Source organism: Bos mutus, chromosome 11 (assembly GCF_027580195.1).
Source record: "Bos mutus isolate GX-2022 chromosome 11, NWIPB_WYAK_1.1, whole genome shotgun sequence".
Classification (NCBI taxonomy): Eukaryota; Metazoa; Chordata; class Mammalia; order Artiodactyla; family Bovidae; genus Bos; species Bos mutus.
The window spans coordinates 18,777,467-18,799,071 of NC_091627.1; the positions used below are offsets into that span (position 1 = coordinate 18,777,467).

General features: G+C 48.7%; 1 protein-coding gene across 1 annotated transcript in view; it reads left to right on the forward strand.

Moving 5' to 3' along the window:
* Nucleotides 1–21,605, forward strand: part of ASAP2 (ArfGAP with SH3 domain, ankyrin repeat and PH domain 2) — a 160,717-nt gene that overhangs the window by 112,273 nt on the left and 26,839 nt on the right. The window contains 6 exon segments of the mRNA XM_070379081.1: nucleotides 123–157; nucleotides 160–191; nucleotides 5,556–5,643; nucleotides 9,577–9,625; nucleotides 9,703–9,869; nucleotides 12,344–12,477. Of these exon segments, the coding sequence (XP_070235182.1) occupies nucleotides 123–157; nucleotides 160–191; nucleotides 5,556–5,643; nucleotides 9,577–9,625; nucleotides 9,703–9,869; nucleotides 12,344–12,477 (505 nt within the window).

Here is a 21,605-nt window from a genome sequence, read left to right on the forward strand (position 1 = left end):
AGGGAGGGGGGGAGGTGTGTGTGTGTGTGTAGACGGCATTGCTAGAGGCTTGGGGGGGTGTGTGTGTGTTGTCCTGCGTCCACAATCTCTGAACTCCTTATCTTTCCCCATGTATCTGTAAGGATCCGAAAAGTGTGGCAGAAAAGGAAGTGTTCGGTGAAAACGGCTTTCTGACCATATCCCATGGCACCGTAAGTATCCTCTCATCGCGGTCCCCATGGTAATGGGATGAGAGGTGCGGGCTGGAGGCCTGGGGAAGGGACCCGGCCCTGGGTGCTGGCCCTGAGGGTGCATTTTAAACACATTTCCTGCTGAGAAGAGCTTGTCTGGGTTCCTCCTCTGTTTGGTATCCCTGCTCCTTGTTCACGGTTCCCTGATCAGGGGCCCTTGCTGCCTAACAGCATCAAGAACATCTGAGGAGTCGGGTGGTCTGTGGAAATTGAACGTCGCATTTGGGATGATTTCTTCTTTTCCATTAGAGGAAAACAGGCGGTCAGGACTCTGGGAATCAGAAACCTAAGAAAGGAGAGATTTCAGTAACTTCCCTGTAGACACACTGCACCCAGCCTTCATCAGGTTCTTTTCTCTAACCCTGTATACAGTTGCCCATGCAGGAAATTGAGCCAACATAGGCTGAGCCAATTGGAAAACCAGTTGGAACAGGATGGTTGGCTAATCTGGCTTGCAGAGACTGGGACTTGTAACCACAGTTACAGACACAGCCCTTGTCCGTGGTGGTCTTGAGGCTTGTTATCACCTTACCGGGTGTGGACGTGGGATCTAGTGAAAGCCACGGAGGCTGGTAGACATTTGTTAAATGTCTGGAGGTGGAGTTGGTGGCCATTTTGCTATGACCAAGGACGCTGGTGGTGGCCTGTGTTCCCACGCTCCTGACCTTAGGCCCATGATGGAGAAGAGCCTTCTTCTCTCCCCCACCATCACCAGCTCCCCTGGGAGGGGCAGAGCTGGGCAGAAGCGCACACAGGCTCTCCGGGCACCCAGACGGAGCTCATGGCTCAGTGTGGTTCCAGGGAAACAGCCCTTGTCTGTGTTGAGGAGTCAGGAGACAGAGTAAACCCAACCGAAGGATGGCACTGCGGCGTGGGCTGCGTTCCACTGGGAGAGGCGGCCTCCTTCATGTCCTCTGACTCTGTGTGGGGAGGGAGAGACCATAGAACTAGTGGGTGCCAAGAGGCAGGAGGGGTCTCTGGGGACCTCTGACCTGGGGGTGGAATGGGGCTCCTGCCTGCACAACTGAAGGTCATTTCTCTAAAATCTGGCCTTCATGGGCCTTCTTTACAGTCACCTCGTCCCTGTGGGGCCTTGCAGTCTGGGTCCTGATGTGAAGTTCTGTGCATATAGGGGTGTGTGTGTGTGTGTGTGTGTGTGTGTGTGTAAGGGTGACAGTGCTGTAGACTAAGGAAAGCAGATTGATTCAGTCATCAATCCTCTTTAATGTGGAGAATGGAAAAAATAGAGTAAGGCCATGTTCCCTTCCTGCCTTAACACCTGTGATTCTGTGGTTTGCTTTCCAGCTGTTCTCTACTCTGTTTTAACTCAGGTTTACTGTCTCAGTGCAGAAAATGCTATAAAGTGAGACTGGGTTTCCCTGCATGCTTGTTTATAGCCCTAAAGTCATCAGGTCTCTTCGGCTTCATTGGCATGTCCACAAGACCCAGGGCCTCAGCTTGAACCAAAGAGTGGTTCTGCCTGCACTTCAGAGATGACAACAGGCCTGGTCATTTCTGCTAATCCTTTGCTGACAACATTGGTTCTCATCACATCTGTTGCTTGAGCTTCCTCTTGAAAGATACAGAGGCTTAGTTTTCTTTAAATGTTGCCGGGTTGTCCCAGTTTTCAGCAGATAGTACAGTTATACCCAGCTTTACTAGTGTGGTGACAGCTCAGCTTGCCATACCACCGCCTGTTGAGTGAGCGTTTCCTCTTCGGGGGTTCTTCTATAGGGAGTCCTTCTCTCTGGACGCCTCCTCCTGCCTTTAGCTGCCTGGCCCTCAATGACCTCTGCCTCCAGCCCAGAAGAGTGGCAGGTGCGGGCTTCGTCCCTCTGCCTCCCCTGGGAAACAAGTCAGCCCTCTTTCTTCAGCAGGGTTCCCTGCATGCTGCAGAAGGCAGACCCCAACACCCCAGTGCCACCGCACCCACAGAGCATTCACACGTGAATGAACCCCTACTGAGAAAGGAGAGAGGCCTGTTTGGTTTGGTCTGGTTTGAATCTGGCTCCTTGTGTAGCTTACCTGTTTAGCCAGCTTCTCCCTTAGTGTGCTAATTTATCATCAGGAAAAAAAGGGGGCAGTTTTTCCAAGACTCGACCAAGTAAATGGGAATCTTAAAAGCAGAATCCACCACCCAGCTGAGAATTAGGTCTTTAAGTCGTGCGGAAGCTTGGGGTATATTCACATTGCTAGGAAAGCTAATTTCTTCCCAGGGAGCTGGCAGCCTTTGGCACATGAGATTATTGTCTTCTGTGTTTCAGCAATGATGACATCCAGGGTGGATTCAGTAGGAAGCCCAAGTTGGTATTCCCCATTAGCCAAGGCTAATTGTGTTTTCTGGCACCGGAAAGAAGTTATCCTTGGGACAAAATGAGTCTAATTAGATATCCTCCTTGCCAGATTCATCACTTTGCCACACTGCCAAAGACTGGAGACTGCACCAAGCTGGAAGAGAAAAGTCTGTTGGCTCTTAAAAAAATTTTTTTTTTAATGATTATCAATCAGGCAGAAGGAAGAATATAAGCTTCCTTTTTAAAAACCTGACAAACTGGGGAAAAATGAAATAGCCTGATTAAAATGGAGCCTCACTAATAACCCGTGTCTTCATAGCAGACACTTAGGGCTGTAGGTCTGTTTTCTGCTCCTTCCTGAGTTTTTTCCTACTAAACTAGGGCTCTTCAAATTAGGCCCTCAAGAAACATTGGTATCTGATGAACTAGACGGACCTGTTCCACAGCTGAATTTTAATGATGGGAGCGTTGCCCCCAAAATTGTAGCACGGAGGGAATTTAATGGATAGAATATTCTCTGCTTAAAATTTTTCTCCCATGAATTTTTCGGACAGCTTTGCTGGCAAGCTCATCATTAATCTGAATGGGCCAGTAGCAAGCCCTTGTTAGTGTAAAACTCGGAACAGCTCAGTGTGGTCGGCTTTTGTGTGTCGTGGCCCATTCTCATGGTTGTCCTTTTGGAATGGTAGCCACATTCACTCCATCGTCATTCCTATTTCATAGATAGGCACTGGATATTTTTCCAGTACTTTGTGTATCTCATGGTGCGCTCACGGTGAAGTCAGAAGTCTGTCTTTGAGAGGAGTTGTGTCTCAGTAAGAATGGACCACTTTCCCAACTGCCCAGGGAAAACGAAAGAACGCAGGTTGGCGGGGGATGGACGGAGGGGAACGCTCACTCCAATGTGGTTCTTTGCTGCACTCAGGACACCAAAGATGATCCAGAAGTGGCTCTGCTTCCCAGGAAGCCGTGTCGAGGGCCGTCAGGAGCCCGGGCTCCAGGGCCGCGCTGCCTGGTTCCATTGTTGACGTCACTGCTCCCAAACTGTGCCTGCATCATCAGATTCACTGTCAGGCTCACTTTCTTTGTAAATGATGGAGCAGTTCCTCCCTGCTAAGTCACTTCAGTCGTGTCCGACTCTGTGCGATCCCATGACGGCAGCCCACCAGGCTCCCCCGTCCCTGGGATTCTCCAGGCAAGAACACTGGAGTGGCTTGCCATTTCCTTCTCCAATGCATGAAAGTGAAAGGTGAAAGTGAAGTCACTCGGTCGTGTCCGACTCTTCGTGACCCCATGGACTGCAGCCCACCAGGCTCCTCCGGGGTTTCCAGGCAAGAGTACTGGGGTGGGGTGCTATTGCCTTCTCCTAAAGTTCCTCCCTAGGAGAATTAAATGAGTGAGTTCTTTAAAATGCTTTCAACAGTGCCTGCCTCATATAAGCACATACGATAATAACCAGAAGAACAACAGCAGCAACTGAGTAAAAGTATCTATTCTTATTCAAAATCATCTTCTCGTCCATGGAAGCGTTTCTACATTGACCATGGTCTGTCATCACCCCTCTAACCGCTCCTGTATCTAGATTCAGTGGACACCAGCACTTGGAAGTAGTCCTGAGTGCACCTGAACGGTTGTGGGATCCCAAGAGGTAACACAGTAGACGGATACCTCTGGTTGCAGTTGTGGTGGTGTGGGCTCCTACTGTAGAAATATACCATTAGATCTCCCGGTTCCCGACGAGCCAGTTAACTCTCCTGATACAGATCTGAAACTGGGTTTATGGTGCTTGGGATTGTCAAGGTGTGCTGGATCAGGCCAAGCATAGAGTCCTGAAGCACGGATTTCTGATGACCCAGGGTATCTGTTGGGCATCTGCTGTGATGGACACCCCATGGTTTCCACGTGAGGGATGAGGGCAGCATGGCCATGACCAGGAGAGTCCAGTCCAACCCTGTCTGTCCAGCTCCTGCTCACCCCTAAGTTCCTTTTATCAAACCCTTGTCACGCTGCTGGGGTCAGTCCTCTTGGAATGGACACCCTCACTCGACTCCGAGCTCAATGGAGGTGGGTCTGTAAACGCTGGTCTGCCCAGGTGTGCATGCGTGTGAGTGTGTGTCTCGGTTAGTCCCACATCCAGGCGTCTGCCATTTCTTGCCTCATCTGGTGGCCTTTGGAAGGGTGAGTAAGAACGGCTGAACTCTGAGACATTTGACTCGGTCTCTGCTTTAGCAGCATGGTGGGTGGTAAGGTAAGCCATTCCTATTGGGAGGTTTCTCCGAGATTTCCAAGGGCATTTTGCCATTCGGAATTATTTTTTTTCTGAAATTATCTTCTTATCCTCTGCCCTTTGCTTTCTGGGGACTAGGTATGATGTTTTTGAAATGGTAGTAAAGTAGTCATTTTTGCCACGTCTCTGACAAAAGGGTGCTGTGATCTCTTGTTACCATTGTGTGTGGAGTGGGGAGGGGATACATATGTGAATGAGGTGGGTTTTGTGGAAAGTTCAGTCACAGATGGCTGGCATTAAGGATCATGAATCTATCATCTGTCATTATTTCAGAAAGCCGGGGATATGATTTCGCTATTATGTTTGTGCCCTGAGATTATTCTCCCTGAAAGTGCTCAGGAAAACACTTTGAGGTCGCTAGAAGCTGATCTGGGAGCCCGTGTTCCCAGCTGATCAGGATGGAGTGCCTCTGGGCTTTGGCCAGGGAGCATTTTGATCTCAGGGAGCCCACTGCCCTTTGACCTCAAAGCTGGCCCAGCATCACATGTCCCCCTACGCGGGTAGGGGTGTAGGCCCCCGAGTGTCCCTTGCAGGGAGGGGCAGCTGCCCCCTGGGAGCCGAGACCCAGGGACACCCTGCCAGGTGCCTGTGTCGTGACTTCCAGAGAAAGCCTGCCTTCTGGTCGCTGTTTCTGCAGCCCTGAGAGACCCTGTTCTCGCTGCATTTTGATGAGGAATGACGCTGTGGTTTCCCATTCCCTTCCACCCAGATCTGTTTTTGTTTTTTGTTTTTGTCTTTCAACAGGCTAACCGGCCTCCCGCAAAGCTTAACCTGTTAACCTGCCAAGTGAAAACCAACCCCGAGGAGAAGAAGTGTTTTGACCTAATTTCACGTAAGCTTCTTTCTCAGACACTCTGCTGCAGAGAAATTATTTTAAACTCTCGTCTAGGGCATCAACCCTATTTCAAACAGTGCATTTTGAAGAATTGGTTTTCATGGAGAAATGCCTTTTTTCCGGTGACAGCATCCTCTCTTTCCCCCTCTGGTGACTACAGTCAGCTTGCCGGTCTCTTGGGTTCAGGACATGAAGCTGCTCCACTCAGGGGCTCTGTAAACCCGCCACATCCTCTCCGGTTCCCAGGCCTCTGGTTTCCTCTTTGTAAACAAGGAGATTGTGCTACATCAACCCTCTAGCCTACAGTCCTTTCACTGTGAAAACAGGGCAACTCTGTCTTCAGAGCCCCTTTGACTTGGGGGATGTTAGAAACGCTGCCATACTGGTGTGATGCGGCCCCCAGGAGAGCCCTTGAGACCCCGCAGGTTGGAAATCAACTTGTTTTTCCACCATAGAATCAGTGTTTCTGTTCCTGCGTGCTGCTTGTTTTGGGGGCACACCCAGAAGAACCCCACAGACTGCTTCTTTGTGGCGTGAGGCCTCTCGACCTCCCCTGAAGATGAATGCTGTCTCATTAGCCTCAGTCTCTCCTCAGATCACGCGGCTTTTAAAGACGTGTGTGGAGGTGTATTATTGATGCTGGGGAGTTTACTATGTAGTTTAATGCTCACAGCCCCTGGAACGATCAAGGGAGACAGGGCAAAGTGAGAAGACCCTGGCCTGATGAGCCTCCTGAGAGGCCGGGGAATCAGCCTCCTGACAGACCAGGGCTCGGCCTCCGGCCTGACTCTGCCTGACTCTTCCTGCTGAGCAAGTTGCTGGGGGCACGCATCACTAAGATACCTTTGTTCTTTTAACACACATGGGTGGTGGGGAAACACAAGTCAAGCTACAGACGGGCAGCAAGGGTGCAGTTTTGAGTGTGGGTCCACCAAGCCCCCAGGAGCACCCATTCCTCCTGAGCCTCACCCTGCAAAGCCAGCTTGGCTCTCTCACCCAGAGAGCCCAGAAGAGGAACAGACGGACCACCGGCTTCAGCTGTTTCCCTGCAGGATCCTCCTTTACCCATCTTTCCCCTAGAGGGGGATTGCCGTGCTGATCAAGCTGTCTGTGAGCCTGGCTGCTCAAGGAGGACATTCCTACGGCCAGGCCAGCCCTTCCGGGAGTGCGACCTACCCCCTTGCCCTAGATACCCTCTCCCCTCCCCCCCATTTATAAATCCAAGTCCTGAGCTGTTAGCCTCAGATCACGTGGTCCACTTGGTTGGGTTGGAGGTGCAGAAGCCAGAGATGGTCTGGGTCAGTCCCCTGAATGGGACGGACCCTCAGGGTCCACACAGAGGGCAGGTGGCCAGCTGGAGCCCGAGCCCGCAGTGGAGGAGCAGCCCAGCCCAGGACCTGGCGTAGCGGGGCGCCGACCGCATCCTCTTGCTCTTCTCCTTCTGGCCGAAGGTGCTAGAAACTATTCTTGGTGTAAAGGCATCTTACTTAGTGTGCATGCCAGGGAATTCTTATTTGGCAATCTTCACGGACGTGGGTTGCTTTACACACACACACAGACACACACACACACACACCTTAATTTTCCTTGGGACACACACACACTCCTTGATTTTCCTCAGGACACACACACACACACACACACACCTTGATTTTCCTTGGGACACACACATACTCCTTGATTTTCCTCGGGACACACACACTCTCTCTCTCTCCTTGATCACACACACACACACACACACTCTTTCTCTCTCTCTCTCTCTCCCCTTGATCACACACACACACACTCACTTTCTCTCTCTCTCCCCTTGATCACACACACACACACACACACTTTCTCTCTCTCTCTCCCTTGATCACACACACACACACTCACTTTCTCTCTTTCTCTCTCCTTGATCACACACACACACACTCACTTTCTCTCTCTCTCTCGATCACACACACACACACTCACTTTCTCTCTCTCTCTGTCTCTCCTTGATCACACACACACACTCACTTTCTCTCTGTCTCTCCTTGATCACACACACACACTTTCTCTCTCTCTCTCTCTCCTTGATCACACACACACTCACTTTCTCTCTCTCTCTCTCTCTCCCCTTGATCACACACACACACACTCACTTTCTCTCTCTCTCCCCTTGATCACACACACACACACACACACACACACTCACTTTCTCTCTCTCTCCCCTTGATCACACACACACACACTCACTTTCTCTCTCTCTCTCTCCCTCTCTCCCCTTGATTTTCCTCGGGGCCTGTGCCTGGTCTGACCGTGAAGTGACTTGGGGAGAATGGAGGGTGTTAGCCTGACGTCAGATTGGGGCCTCTGGACAACCTGCCGTGGCCAGGGCTTCCCCAGGACCCGGGGTCTGCTTGGGGTGGGTGAGGCCCTGCACCCCATGTAGACTGGAGGCAGGGAAAGTGGCCTCTCCTCTCTTCCTAGCATCAGGCAGCGATGCCCCACTCGGCCACTAACATCTGCACTGCAGGATCAAGTTTATTTTTCTGAACTTGACACATTCTCTTAAACCCCTTTCGTTTCCTCAGTAACGGGGGTGGGGGTGGGGTTTCCCCTGGGTGTCAGAAGAAAGGCAGGAGGAGGCTGGAACCTGGAGTCAGAAGACCTGGCACACTCGTTCCTACCCCTTCACCTCTCATGGCCTCGGCCTCCTCTCGGCCAGCTCGCCAGAAGTCTCCTGAGGACTAACGTGCCTGCACGGGTGTAATAACAGCGGAGGCTGGGATGCCATGTTTGCGCACTTCAAGGGGCACAGATGTTTATTGTGAACCCAGAGTATAGGCACGAGTGTAATAACAGCGGAGGCTGGAAATGCCATGTTTGTGCACTTTGAGGGACACAGATGTGTATTGTGAACCCAGAGTATAGGCCCTGCCCGGCCCTGCCCTGCTGGCTACAGAACTTGGATCTCCCTCACCCCTTTTTCTTTCTTTTTTTGTGTTTTAAGTTTAACTTTGTTTTTTATGTTGTTTCTGGACTGATTGTAGACAGAATTTCTGTATATCCCTTATCCAGCCCTCCTAATACTGACAGCTTAGTACAGAACTGCCAAATGCCATTAGCTAGTCACTCAGTCGTGTCCGCCTCTTTGCGACCCCATGGACTGTAGCCCACCATGCTCCTCTGTCCGTGGGATTCTCCAGGCAAGAATACTGGGTGATCCCACTCCAGGGGATCTATCTTCCTGACCCAGGGATCAAACCTGCGTGTTCTGCATCTCAGGCAGATTCTTTACCATCTGAACCACCTCCAGGCCATGTCTGGAGCTGTGAAAACCAGGACGTTTGCATGGCTGCGATGCCAGTAACTGAGAGTCTTACTCACATTTCACCATTTCTTCTGTTAGTGTCCTTTTTCTGTCCAGGGCTTCACATTGCTCCTGCTGTTTCGTCCTAGTCTCCTACAGCCTAGAGTGGTCCCGTATCTTTCCTCGTCTTTTGTTACTTTAATACTTTGAAAATTATTGATCAGCTTTTTGGTCACCTGACTCTAAGTTTGTGTTCCTCTGATGCTTTCCCACAACTGGACTGAGGTTACACATTTTGGGTGAAGAACCCAGAAAGCTTGTAAGATCCTTGCTTTAGAAAAGGCTTTTTTATACTATTCAAAGGGCCATAGCAATTGGGACCAACTCTGTAGCAAGTTAAAAAAAAAAAAAGACTGGTTCTCTTTAGACTTGGAGGAACCGAGGCGGCTCGCTAATTTGCATCACAAAGCCACACTTTCAGAGCCAGGGCCTGCCAGCGAAGGGGTGGGAGTGCCTGATTGTACACAAATCTTTGACTTCCTAGCGGAGTTTAGACTCTTCCCGAGGTTAATTACAAACCACTTTCTTTTGGAATTGTGTGTGAATTACTGTCCAGGCTTACAATTGACAAAAACCCCCTCTTTGCCCTGCAGATGACAGGACGTACCACTTTCAAGCCGAGGACGAACCGGAATGTCAAATGTAAGTCACACAGCGGAGGAACCTGGGACGGGCCATTGTCCTTGGGATTTAACAGAGCGTCACTGTTACTTCTCTAGATGGATGTCTGTGCTGCAAAACAGCAAAGAAGAAGCTCTAAACAACGCATTTAAGGGAGATGACAACACGGGGGAAAATAACATCGTCCAGGAGCTGACCAAGGAGATCATCTCGGAGGTCCAGGGCATGACGGGCAACGACGTGTGCTGTGACTGCGGGGCACCAGGTGACTCAGCGGCCCCCTCCCAGCCTGGGGGCTGTGGAACCTGGTCACGGATTTTCGCTGTCCTGTCACATGTCCAGTTCAGAGCAGCCCAGCCCAGCCCAGGCTTCTTGAACTGTGTGCAGACTGTGTGGGGAGAGGGTGCTTGCCTCACAGCCCTCAGGACAGGCCCTGGAGGGGAGAGAGCTGGAATTTATAAATGCTTTCTGAGAACTGAAAACGGAAGCACACAGCAAGGGTGAAGCTGGGGTCACCGGTCACTGTTGGCTGGAGGCTGCGGTTCCTTCCGGGGTTTGATCCATCCTCTCTTTGTACTACATCTGAGGCAGCTTTAAGCCACTGTCTAGCCAATAACCCTGGAAGAGCCACTGGCTTTGTCAGATGGCAGTTTTCCTGTTTGGAAAGCGAAGGGACCAGTCCAGACCCCTTCCAGCTGCCATGTTCTGTGAAATGAGGTTTTTATTTCTGAGTTTTGATAAAGCCTGCTGGGCTTCCTGGGTGGCACTAGCCATAAAGACCCTGCCTGCCAGTGTGGAGATGTAAGAGATGTGGGTTCGATCCCTGGGTCCAGAAGATCTGGAGGAGGGCATGGGAATCCACTCCAGTGTTCTTGCCTGGGGAACCCCATGGACAGAGGACGCTGGGGGTGACAGTGCATAGGATTCCAAAGAGTCAGACATGACTGGAGCAACTCTAACACTCACTGGGGTTTCATTTTTAATGGACAGAAATTATCATTGTAGATTTTAACAAACAGTACTTTAAAAGTTTAAAGAGTTGACTTACTTTTGTAATTCAGATGGAATGGTGTTGGTCAGGGGAGCTGCAGAGTAGTGTTTTCTGAATATTTGTAAAATGGGAAAGGTTGTGGCTTGGTTAGGATGGCCACTTACCTTCTCGTTCCTCTAGTTCTATGATGATTTTTATTGAAAACAAAGCAAAGATAGAGTGGACAATTGAGACGTGCCGTGGTGTGGGGCGGGGGGTTCCTGTTAGGTTGGGGGCTGAATTTGGGGGTAATTCGAAGAATTACCTCATGAGGCCTTGGGCCATTAATAACATGTCTTTGGCAGGAGATGAGGTGGGTAGCAAAAGTAGTAAATCGCACTTTTTTCTTAGATGAGTACTTGGACTTATAACACTCTTATAAGGAAGAAAGAGCTACAACATTTTTGTTTTAAAATGCTAAGACAACACTAAGACTATAAAGTATTAATAACCTACTTTAATATGACATGGCATATTAAAGCTTGTCACTAAGCATGACACAGTGGATAACAGCAGAATAGGTCCAGAAAAGTGGAAACACAGGTGCCCAGAAGTGTTTCCAAACTCGGATAAAATTTTTATAACTTGAACATTTTAAAAATAACTTCACGATTCATATGACCAAGGTTGTGGTATTTACCTGCAATGAGTTTCTGAGGGCAAACAAGCAGTTCTAAAGAGAATTGAACTTCCGGGCTGTGCTCACATGTTCAAGTGTGTTTTATTTTGAATTCAGAGTTTTTCAGTAAACCTAGCATGCAGCAAACCTTTCTTGACTGCTTACTGCGGCACGTGGTTAGGACACTTTCGCGAATAAGTGAGCATGCAATGCGAGCTGGGCTTGAACCTGGCTAAAGGCAGGGCTGCGGTCTAACTCCGCAGCATCAAGCAAGGCCCCTGGCCTCTCTGAGCAAGATCATAAAGGCACCGGCCCTGTTTGCATCCAGATCCTCCTGTAGGTGTTAAATGAGTTATTCAAGGAAAGCACCTGTAATTTCTAAAGCTCTTGTTACAGGTGGAGCTATTCCTACTGTAATTGCTTCAGCTCTGTGTTGAGCAGAGCTTGGCATCATCACATAGTAAGTGTTCTCTGCTGGCATCATTAGCATCTTTGACATACAAACATGTGATTTAAGACTGTCCCCCATGTGGCACTAGACTGTCCCCTTTGCTGATACAACCTGGTTGCTGGTGGGTGTGGTCTGTGTCCAGGGACCCATGACCGCTAGAGGGCACTGTGTCCTATTCTACACACAGCCCTGTCCCTTGGGAGTATTTATTCACTGAATGGAAAGATGGGCAGGTGGAGCTGTAGGAAGAAAGGGAATAGATATGTGCACGTGTGCACTGTGTGTGACTTGTGTGTGTACTTAGTTGCTTAGTCGTGCCCGAGTCTTTGCGACCCCATGGACTGAGCCCACCAGGCTTCTCTGTCCATGGGATTCTCCAGGCAATGGAGTCGGTTGCCATGCCCTCCTCTAGAGGATCTTCCCGACCCAGGAATCGAACCCAGGTCTCCCGCATTGCAGGCGGATTCTTTACCATCTGAGCCACCGGTGGTAACTAACGATGGATGAGGGTTCCCACTGCACCTAGGATCCCGCTGCATGGTGCATCAAAACTCCATGTTGAGTAGTAACTGTACAAGAACAAAGTTCTGACCCTGGCCCCTCCTCACAAGCTTTGGTGTTCCTCGCTGTCTTTGGCAGATCCTACGTGGCTCTCCACCAACCTTGGCATTCTGACCTGCATCGAGTGTTCCGGGATCCACAGAGAGCTGGGGGTCCACTACTCCAGGATGCAATCCCTGACGTTAGACGTGTTAGGAACATCTGAACTGCTGGTAAGCTTGAGGTCCCTTGATTTTGGGATTTTGGAGTGAACACAGATGAGCTGAATGTGAGGTTTCCATTTTGGTCTTCTAAAATTCCCCTGGGCCTGGTAGCTGTTGATATTGCCAAGTACATTTGGGTAATTAGAAACTCACGGGTAATCCCTCCTCCTCAGCTACTAGCGGTTTAGGGTTGCAAAGCTTTATTCTTAAATGAATAAAATGGAAGTGAACTCATAAAGGACCATGAAGACTGGTGTGAGCGTTGGCAAAGTCCGATTCACCCCAGGCACTGAGAGGACACGGAGTCCAAAGTCCAGAGACAGGAAAGACTCCTTCTCCAGAGATGTCTGCCAGATTCTGCTGAGTCTGCGGACACTGCCTGGCTCGAGCCTCGGGTGGACTTTTTCTCTGCCCCTTATTGTTTGCCTTTTGGGAGAGATAATGATATTTGCTTCTACTGCCTGTATTTCTTTAAAAAACAAACAAACAAACAAAAAAACCTCTCATTCTTGGTTCAGCAATACACATAGCCATGCACTATAGATCACTATTAAGAGGTTGAAGCATTTTCTGTGAAGTGACTTTCAAAGCCTGGAGACTGTGGTCCCATCAGGGACCAAGTGCTTTGGGGACACCTAAAACATGAGCTCTTTGGAGTGTTTTCAAAGTCTGTAACTGCTGATTAGAAGGCAGTATTTGAAGTTCTTTGTTGAGATAGCCAAGCATTGGATAGTAAATATTAAGAGGATATTGATTACCATTGATTTTAATGTCAAGAGCAATAGTCTTGGCAGAAAATCAATTGCTGTGGTCAATAGACCTCTCGAGGGGCCGTAAGTCTTATTGATGACCATTCTGGAACCAACGTGTCTGAACTTGTAATGCATTTTGAACTATCTTGTCAAACAAATCCTTCGTGTCTTTCCAAGGACTTCCTTTATAGTCTTGAAAGACAAAGCTGGGAGAAACTACAGTGGGTACTGGTAGCCCAGTTAGTAGCATCACTGATTAACTGAAGTTTAAAACTAAGCTATATCCTTAGAGCCAAAGCAAAAAGAATACCCAGCTGTGGATGTGACTGGTGATAGAAGCAAGGTCCGATGCTGTAAAGAGCAATATTGCATAGGAACCTGGAATGTCAGGTCCATGAATCAAGGCAAATTGGAAGTGGTCAAACAAGAGATGGCAAGAGTGAATGTCGACATTCTAGGAATCAGTGAACTCCAATGGACTGGAATGGGTGAATTTAACTCAAGATGACCATTATATCTACTACTGCGGGCAGGAATCCCTCAGAAGAAATGGAGTAGCCACCATGGTTAACAAAAGAGTCCGAAATGCAGTACTTGGATGCAATCTCAAAAACGACAGAATGATCTTTGTTCGTTTCCAAGTCAAATCATTCAATATCACAGTAATCCAAGTCTATGCCCCAACCAGTAACACTGAAGAAGCTGAAGTTGAATGGTTCTATGAAGACCTACAAGACCTTTTAGAACTAACACCCAAAAAAGATGTCCTTTTCATTATAGGGGACTGGAATGCAAAAGTAGGAAGTCAAGAAACACCTGGAGTAACAGGCAAATTTGGCCTTGGAATACGGAATGAAGCAGGGCAAAGACTAATAGAGTTTTGCCAAGAAAATGCACTAGTCATAGAAAACACCCTCTTCCAACAACACAAGAGAAGACTCTATACAGGGACATCACCAGATGGTCAACACCAAAATCAGATTGATTATATTCTTTACAGCCAAAGATAGAGAAGCTCTATACAGTCAGCAAAAACAAGGCCAGGAGCTGACTGTGGCTCAGACCATGAACTGCTTATTGCCAAATTCAGACTTAAATTGAAGAAAGTAGGGAAAACCACTAGACCATTCAGGTATGACCTAAATCAAATCCCTTATGATTATACAGTGGAAGTGAGAAATAGATTTAAGGGCCTAGATCTGATAGAGTGCCTGATGAGCTATGGAATGAGGTTCGTGACATTGTACAGGAGACAGGGATCAAGACCATCCCCATGGAAAAGAAATGCAAAAAAGCAAAATGGCTGTCTGGGGAGGCCTTACAAATAGCTGTGAAAAGAAGAGAAGTGAAAGGCAAAGGAGAAAAGGAAAGATATAAACATCTGAATGCAGAGTTCCAAAGAATAGCAAGAAGAGATAAGAAAGCCTTCCTCAGCGATCAATGCAAAGAAATAGAGGAAAACAACAGAATGGGAAAGACTAGAGATCTCTTCAAGAAAATTAGAGATACCAAAGGAACATTTCATGCAAAGATGGGCCCGATAAAGGACAGAAATGGTATGGACCTAACAGAAGCAGAAGATATTAAGAAGAAATGGCAAGAATACACAGAAGAACTGTACAAAAAAGATCTTCACGACCCAGATAATCACGATGGTGTGATCACTGACCTAGAGCCAGACATCCTGGAATGTGAAGTCAAGTGGGCCTTAGAAAGCATCACTATGAACAAAGCTAGTGGAGGTGATAGAATTCCAGTTGAGCTATTCCAAATCCTGAAAGATGATGCTGTGAAAGTACTGCACTCAATATGCCAGCAAATTTGGAAAACTCAGCAGTGGCCACAGGACAGGAAAAGGTCAGTTTTCATTCCGATCCCAAAGAAAGGCAATGCCAAAGAATGCTCAAACTACCACACAATTGCACTCATCTCACACGCTAGTAAAGTAATGCTCAAAATTCTCCAAGCCAGGCTTCAGCAGTATGTGAACCGTGAACTTCCTGATGTTCAAGCTGGTTTTAGAAAAGGCAGAGGAACCAGAGATCAAATTGCCAACATCCGCTGGATCATGGAAAAAGCAAGAGAGTTCCAGAAAAACATCTATTTCTGCTTTATTGACTATGCCAAAGCCTTTGACTGTGGGGATCACAATCAACTGTGGAAAATTCTGAAAGAGATGGGAATACCAGACCACCTGATCTGCCTCTTGAGAAATTTGTATGCAGGTCAGGAAGCAACAGTTAGAACTGGACATGGAACAGCAGACTGGTTCCAAATAGGAAAAGGAGTATGTCAAGGCTGTATACTGTCACCCTGCTTATTTAACTTCTATGCAGAGTACATCATGAGAAATGCTGGACTGGAAGAAACACAAGCTGGAATCAAGATTGCCGGGAGAAATCTCAATCACCTCAGATATGCAGATGACACCACCCTTATGGCAGAAAGTGAAGAGGAACTAAAAAGCCTCTTGATGAAGGTGAATGTGGAGAGTGAAAAAGTTGGCTTAGAGCTCAACATTCAGCAAATGAAGATCATGGCATCCGGTCCCATCACTTCATGGGAAATAGATGGGGAAACAGTGGAAACAGTGTCAGACTTTATTTTGTGGGGCTCCAAAATCACTGCAGATGGTGACCGCAGCCATGAAATTAAAAGATGCTTACTCCTTGGAAGGAAAGTTATGACCAACCTAGATAGCATATTGAAAAGCAGAGACATTACTTTGCCAACAAAGGTCCGTCTAGTCAAGGCTATGGTTTTTCCTGTGGTCATGTATGGATGTGAGAGTTGGACTGTGAAGAAGGCTGAGTGCCGAAGAATTGATGCTTTTGAACTGTGGTGTTGGAGAAGACTCTTGAGAGTCCCTTGGACTGCAAGGAGATCCAACCAGTCCATTCTGAAGGAGATTAGCCCTGGGATTTCTTTGGAAGGACTGATGCTGAAGCTGAAACTCCAGTACTTTGGCCACCTCATGCAAAGAGTTGACTCATTGAAAAAGACTGGTGCTGTGAGGGATTGGGGGCAAGAGGAGAAGGGGATGACAGAGGATGAGATGGCTGGATGGCATCACTGACTCGATGGACATGAGTCTGGGTGAACTCCGTGATTTGGTGATGGACAGGGAGGCCTGGCGTGCTGCGATTCATGGGGTCGCAAAGAGTCGGACACTACTGAGTGACTGATCTGATCTAATCTGATCCTTGGCAAGACCCAAGCAGTGTATTCTTTGTTACATGGTACTGTTATTGTTAATGTCATAATGCATACAGGCTGCATCATAGATCTGTGTATGCAGGCAGTGTCCTGGGTAACTGGAGACAGCGTAGACATGAAACCTTGGTAACTGGGGACAGCACAGACGTGAAACCCTCACGTGTATTTTCATTGAGCACTGCTAAACCAGGGTAGCTGCTATACAACCATTTTTGTTGTTCAGCTACTCAGTCATGTCCAACTCTTTGCAACCTAGTGATTTAAAAAAGAAAAAGAAAAAAGAAACAGTGGGAAGTGTTAACTGGTTTACGTTGAGGTTTAATTGCTGATTTTGCGTGCGGCACTTTGCAAAGCACTTTGTGTGTATTAGTTCATTTGCTCTTCAGCCCCGTGGCCTTGGTATATTATCCCCATTTTACAGAAGAGGAACTGAGGCTTAGAATGTTGTAACAAGCCCAAGGTTATGTGTTATCCACACACCAGGTCTGGAATGGGGGCCTCTTTAGTCAGAGCTCACACTCTTAACCCCCGAGGACTCACCCCATGGGGAGTGCATAAACCTCACTGCAGCCCCTCTGTATATCCCCCTCCCCATCCCTGACAGTGTCTACAGCCAGCTCTCCGGGGGGCAGAGACGTCCTGCTTTGTAGTCTGCTCAGTGACATGATGTAAACACTCCCACTGGGGCCGTTTTCAGGCCACCGTGTGAATCACTGAATGAGCCGTAAGAAAGAGATTTGGTCACACACACATAGTAAGGTCACCCCACAAGAACACTGTTGTTGCAAGTATCTTCAAAAACAGAATAGTAAGATGTAGGAAAATCAGAAGTGATGAGTTTTGCGGACTGTTTTGTTTTTAGTCTGATTTTTATATTAAAGCCACGCCATACTGCTTTCAGGGTCTTAGTTCCCTGACCAGGGATCAAACCTGGGTTCCCGGCAATGGAAAATGCGGAGTCCCAATTCCACTGGACCACCAGGGAATTCCTTAGTATAGTTTATTTGATCATGCGTTTATAGAATGTAATTTTTAATAATGACTGTTTAACAGCTGAGCTCGTATAAGCTGGTGGGAGCCTGATACCAGCACATCTGTTACACCTGCTTAAACACGTCTCAGAAATTTATCTGATGGTCTGCATGAGACTGTTGCCTACTGCAGAGGGAAGCGCCAAAGAGGGCTGGAAGGAAAATGTTTCCGTCTCAGTGAAAGGAGGAGGTGACTTCTGATCCCTGGCTCAGAGCTTCCTTCCTGTCTCTCATCTATGTAATCTCTCAGGCGTTTATAATCTGACCAACTCAGCCGTTATGGAGAAATCCAGGCAGAGGCCGCTTAACTGACAGCTGCAACTATTTCTGATGTCTAATCTCTGCCTAAACTCCCTTATCTAAGCCTCTTTTCCTCCGTGATTGTCAGAAAAACAAAGGGCAGAGGCCTGAATCACGTGGCATTTATTCCCACCCTGTCTTTGCCCTGAACTCTAGCCACTCGCAGGCAGGGGAGGTCTCCCCGCCTCTCATCCCAGCCCGGTTACTGCGGGAGTGACCCCACGCCCAGACCCTCACTCCGCAGGTGCAGAGTGTGTCAGGTGTTGGTAACACTTGTAAAGCATGAGAATTTCAAGCCTTTTTAAAGCACCCGGTTATTTTGTTTAGACAGATGCTGCCTGAACAAAAGATCTCCTGAAGGCTTGACTCACACATATCCTGTGTGTGAATGTATGTGTTTAGAATTCCACCTGGTACATAGTGAGAACTGTCAAGTATCGTCATCTCCTCCTCCAGAAGGATTGGAACAAAATCCTCCCAGAAGAATGATCTGCGTGTCATAACATGTGAATCCTCCAGCTGGACCGACTGCTTCCTTTGTGAGCTTTTCAGGTTCACAGAGCCGTGGTGTCAGGGTCCTGGGCTGGTGTGTTCATCGGAGTGTGTCTTCTGGGGTCGCACATGGTAACTAGACTCTCTGAAAGAGATATGAGGGTAAACTGGAGGAGGACTTGCGGGCGTATCTGAGGCTGCAGCCTGCCCTGAGCCAGGGTCCCAGCCCCACACGGGGACTGCTGTGACATGAGACGGGGTTTCGAACAGCCTGATGGAGACAGCAGAGACATGAGCAGGCAGCTTCGTTTCCTGTCGGCATTGCGTTCGGAACAGACAGATGCTCACCCCGTAAAATGCCGCCCCTGTCCCCCCGAATGGCCTCAGCGTAGCCCTCATGATGGAAGTCTTTAATTCTGTCTAAATTGTCTTGCAAACAGCTTCCCCTGATGTGGTGCTTCACCATTTCTTTTTTAATTTGTTTTTGTTTCAAGCACGCTAGAGTCCCCATGTTTACTGCTGCAGTGGTTTTAGCAGCATCCGTGAAGGTGGCTGGTTGGCAGTCATCTTTTCTTCCCTTTTCCTTCTCCTGGAATCACTTCTTATTCAGTGGAAGGAAACGGGTAATTGAAGTATTAATTTGATTAGTTCAGGGAAGCTGTGCCATCTTAACTGGCGTGCACCAGCTTAATACCCTTAGATGTTAAAGCAACTCTGCTTTCAGAAGGCCTCCTGAAAAGCAAAGATTTTAAAAAGATAAATTTCCTCCTTAACATGGAAGATTATGATTTCAGCTCCAATTTTTAGATCCTTCATAGAACGGTATTGTTGGTATGAGACTCCTAGTTTCATATGATCAGTTTCACATTGTAAATGAAGTTACTAAAGAAAACTTCAGTGTTCTGTAATTGAATTTGAGTCAGTAATTTAAAGGGCTTCCCAGGTGGTGCTAATGGTAAAGTATTCACCTGCCAATGTAGGAGACGTAGGGGACATGAGTTTGATCCCTGGGTTGGGAAGGTCCCCTGGAGAAGCGAATGGCAACCCACTCCAGTATTCTTGTTTGGAGAATCCCATGGGCAGAGGAGCCTGGCAGGCTATAGTCCATGGGGTCGCAAAGAGTCAGACACGACTGAAGCGACATAGCATGCATCCACAGTAATTTAAAAATCATCTAACATCAGAGAATGGGGTCAGAAACCCCAGGAGCCCACAATCCTGATTCAAGCCCGTTTTGTGACCTCATGCCTCCTTCTCCTGAGGTTGTTAACAAGCTATTAAATGCAAAGCAAATGAACTAACAGCTGGATCTGTGAGAGAGGTGAGAAGAAAACCCTCAGAAACTGAGAGCCTCCTTACAGATGACACTGCTGTCTCACTTGGGGCTGAAATGAAGCCGTTCAGGCTACAAAGAGCAACCGGAAGTGGCAGCATCGGTCCCCGTTTACTGAGTGACTGTCATGCTCCAGACATCGTCCCAGGCCCTTTGTCTTATCTAGCCTGAACAAGAGCTCTGTTTTAAAAAGGTGGCTAAAAGGTTTATTCTTAAATCACAATTATGAACTTTTTAAAAACCACAAACCCTATCAGAAAAAATTGAGCGCCAAAACCTAGAGCTGTGTGTAATGTATAGTTGCATTTGTCCCACTTACTAAAAGTGTGTTGTATACTTCATAAAATATATCTAAAGTAGAAATTTTCAAGGCTCAGGAGAAACATACAGTTTTTCCCAGCATATTTTTTTGTGCTCCCTTCTTTGGAAGCAGCAATTTAGAGCTCACTGCTCTTTCTTAGCTCTGCCTACAAGGGTCAAGTTCTTTCACTTTCCCAGAGCCTTTCTTGTCCATCTGTGTGCCATGGACTCCAAGCTTTCCAACCTTCTGGGACCTGAGGGGGCCCAGGAGATGACACCCCATTTTCCTGTGTTGATTTGAAACCGCTTGAGAGATTGAAGGTCCGATTCATTGTTGAAAATCGCTGCATCCGCTGACCTGGTTCCCACGTATGGGGGTAGCCAAATCCCAGACTTGGACTCGGGGCCCAGGCGGGGCCAGAGGAGCAGACCCACCCCTGCGCTGCGTCCTGGGGGTGTCCCAGGGGTGTCTGTCCTTCTGAGCCCCTCGGGCAGGGAGATCTTTTCTCTCACTGTCCACTCCTCTCCTCTGGGGCATAAGTACAGGAAGACAGAATGTCTCAGGAATGGTGACCTTCCACCTGGAAGCATGAAAACAGGGCACCAGAGGCTCCCCGTCCTCACCCAAACTCTGGAAACCAGAACCTACAGCCCCTTTCTGGCTCAGGGGCCCGAGAGGGTAGGTGCCCCGGGTCTCCAGGAATGTGTGACTCCCAGACCCTGTCCTCAGGTGCTTTGAACATCAGGGAGACGCAGTCCCAGGGCATGGGGTGGGGGGTGTGTCCAGTCCAGACCCCTGCTGTCCCACCATCCTGCTGTCTCCATTCCTGCATTGCTGGTTCAGCCCTTATCACAGGTCCCTTCCTTTGCTTTTTTGTTCACCGCTGTCTTGTTAGACTGATCCTCTTGGAACAGACCTAGAGCCCAGCCTGCCTGAGGCCCCATGTGTGTTCTGGCCATCCCTGAGGCTCACTTCCCTGACGACATGGCTTGTAAATGCCCTGGACCCCCCAGATCTGCTGGGGCCCCATGTCCCCTCGACGAGGCCCCTTGTCCAGGGACAGTGCTCTGGGAGCAGAGGTTGTGTGGGTCAGGGCTGGTTAACCCGCCTTCCTGCTGCCCTGGCTCCTGCCCTATCCTGCCGGGCCCCCGTCTTCTTGACATGATGCTGCACCCTCCATCTGCAAACACTGTGCTTTGGCTCATGGTTCCAGAGGGTTCTCCGCAGGCTGGACCATCCACTAGGGCTTGGCGAGGCTGTGAGGTGGCCCATTGCCCGCGCTGGGCAGCTGTGACGCACAGCCATGGTGGCCCCCTGGACCAGCTGGCCCCTGTGAGCCAGCCAAGCCCAGCAGAAGGAAGGCAGTTCCCAATTGCCGGGAATCCTCCTCCTCCCCTCGCCCCCTCCCATCTGCCCACAGCCCACGGGCTCCCGGGTGCGGTGCAGGGGTTCATCCTGTCACCCCCCTGAAGGTGGCTATGTTTGGCTGCGGGATGCTGTTCATGTTGCGTGGAGCGGTGGGGCCTTAGCAGGTGCCTGGCTGTAAACTGAGGCTCCGATACCAGGGTTCAGTCTAGATTCTCAGTACGCCACATCACCCACTGTGGCATGCTACTCTAATCTTCAGCTTTGTCTCCGGAGACAGAGCAGTGAGGCACCTGGAGTTTTGCCACCGTAGACCCTGGGCCACGCTAGAGGCCCAGGCAGGGGCT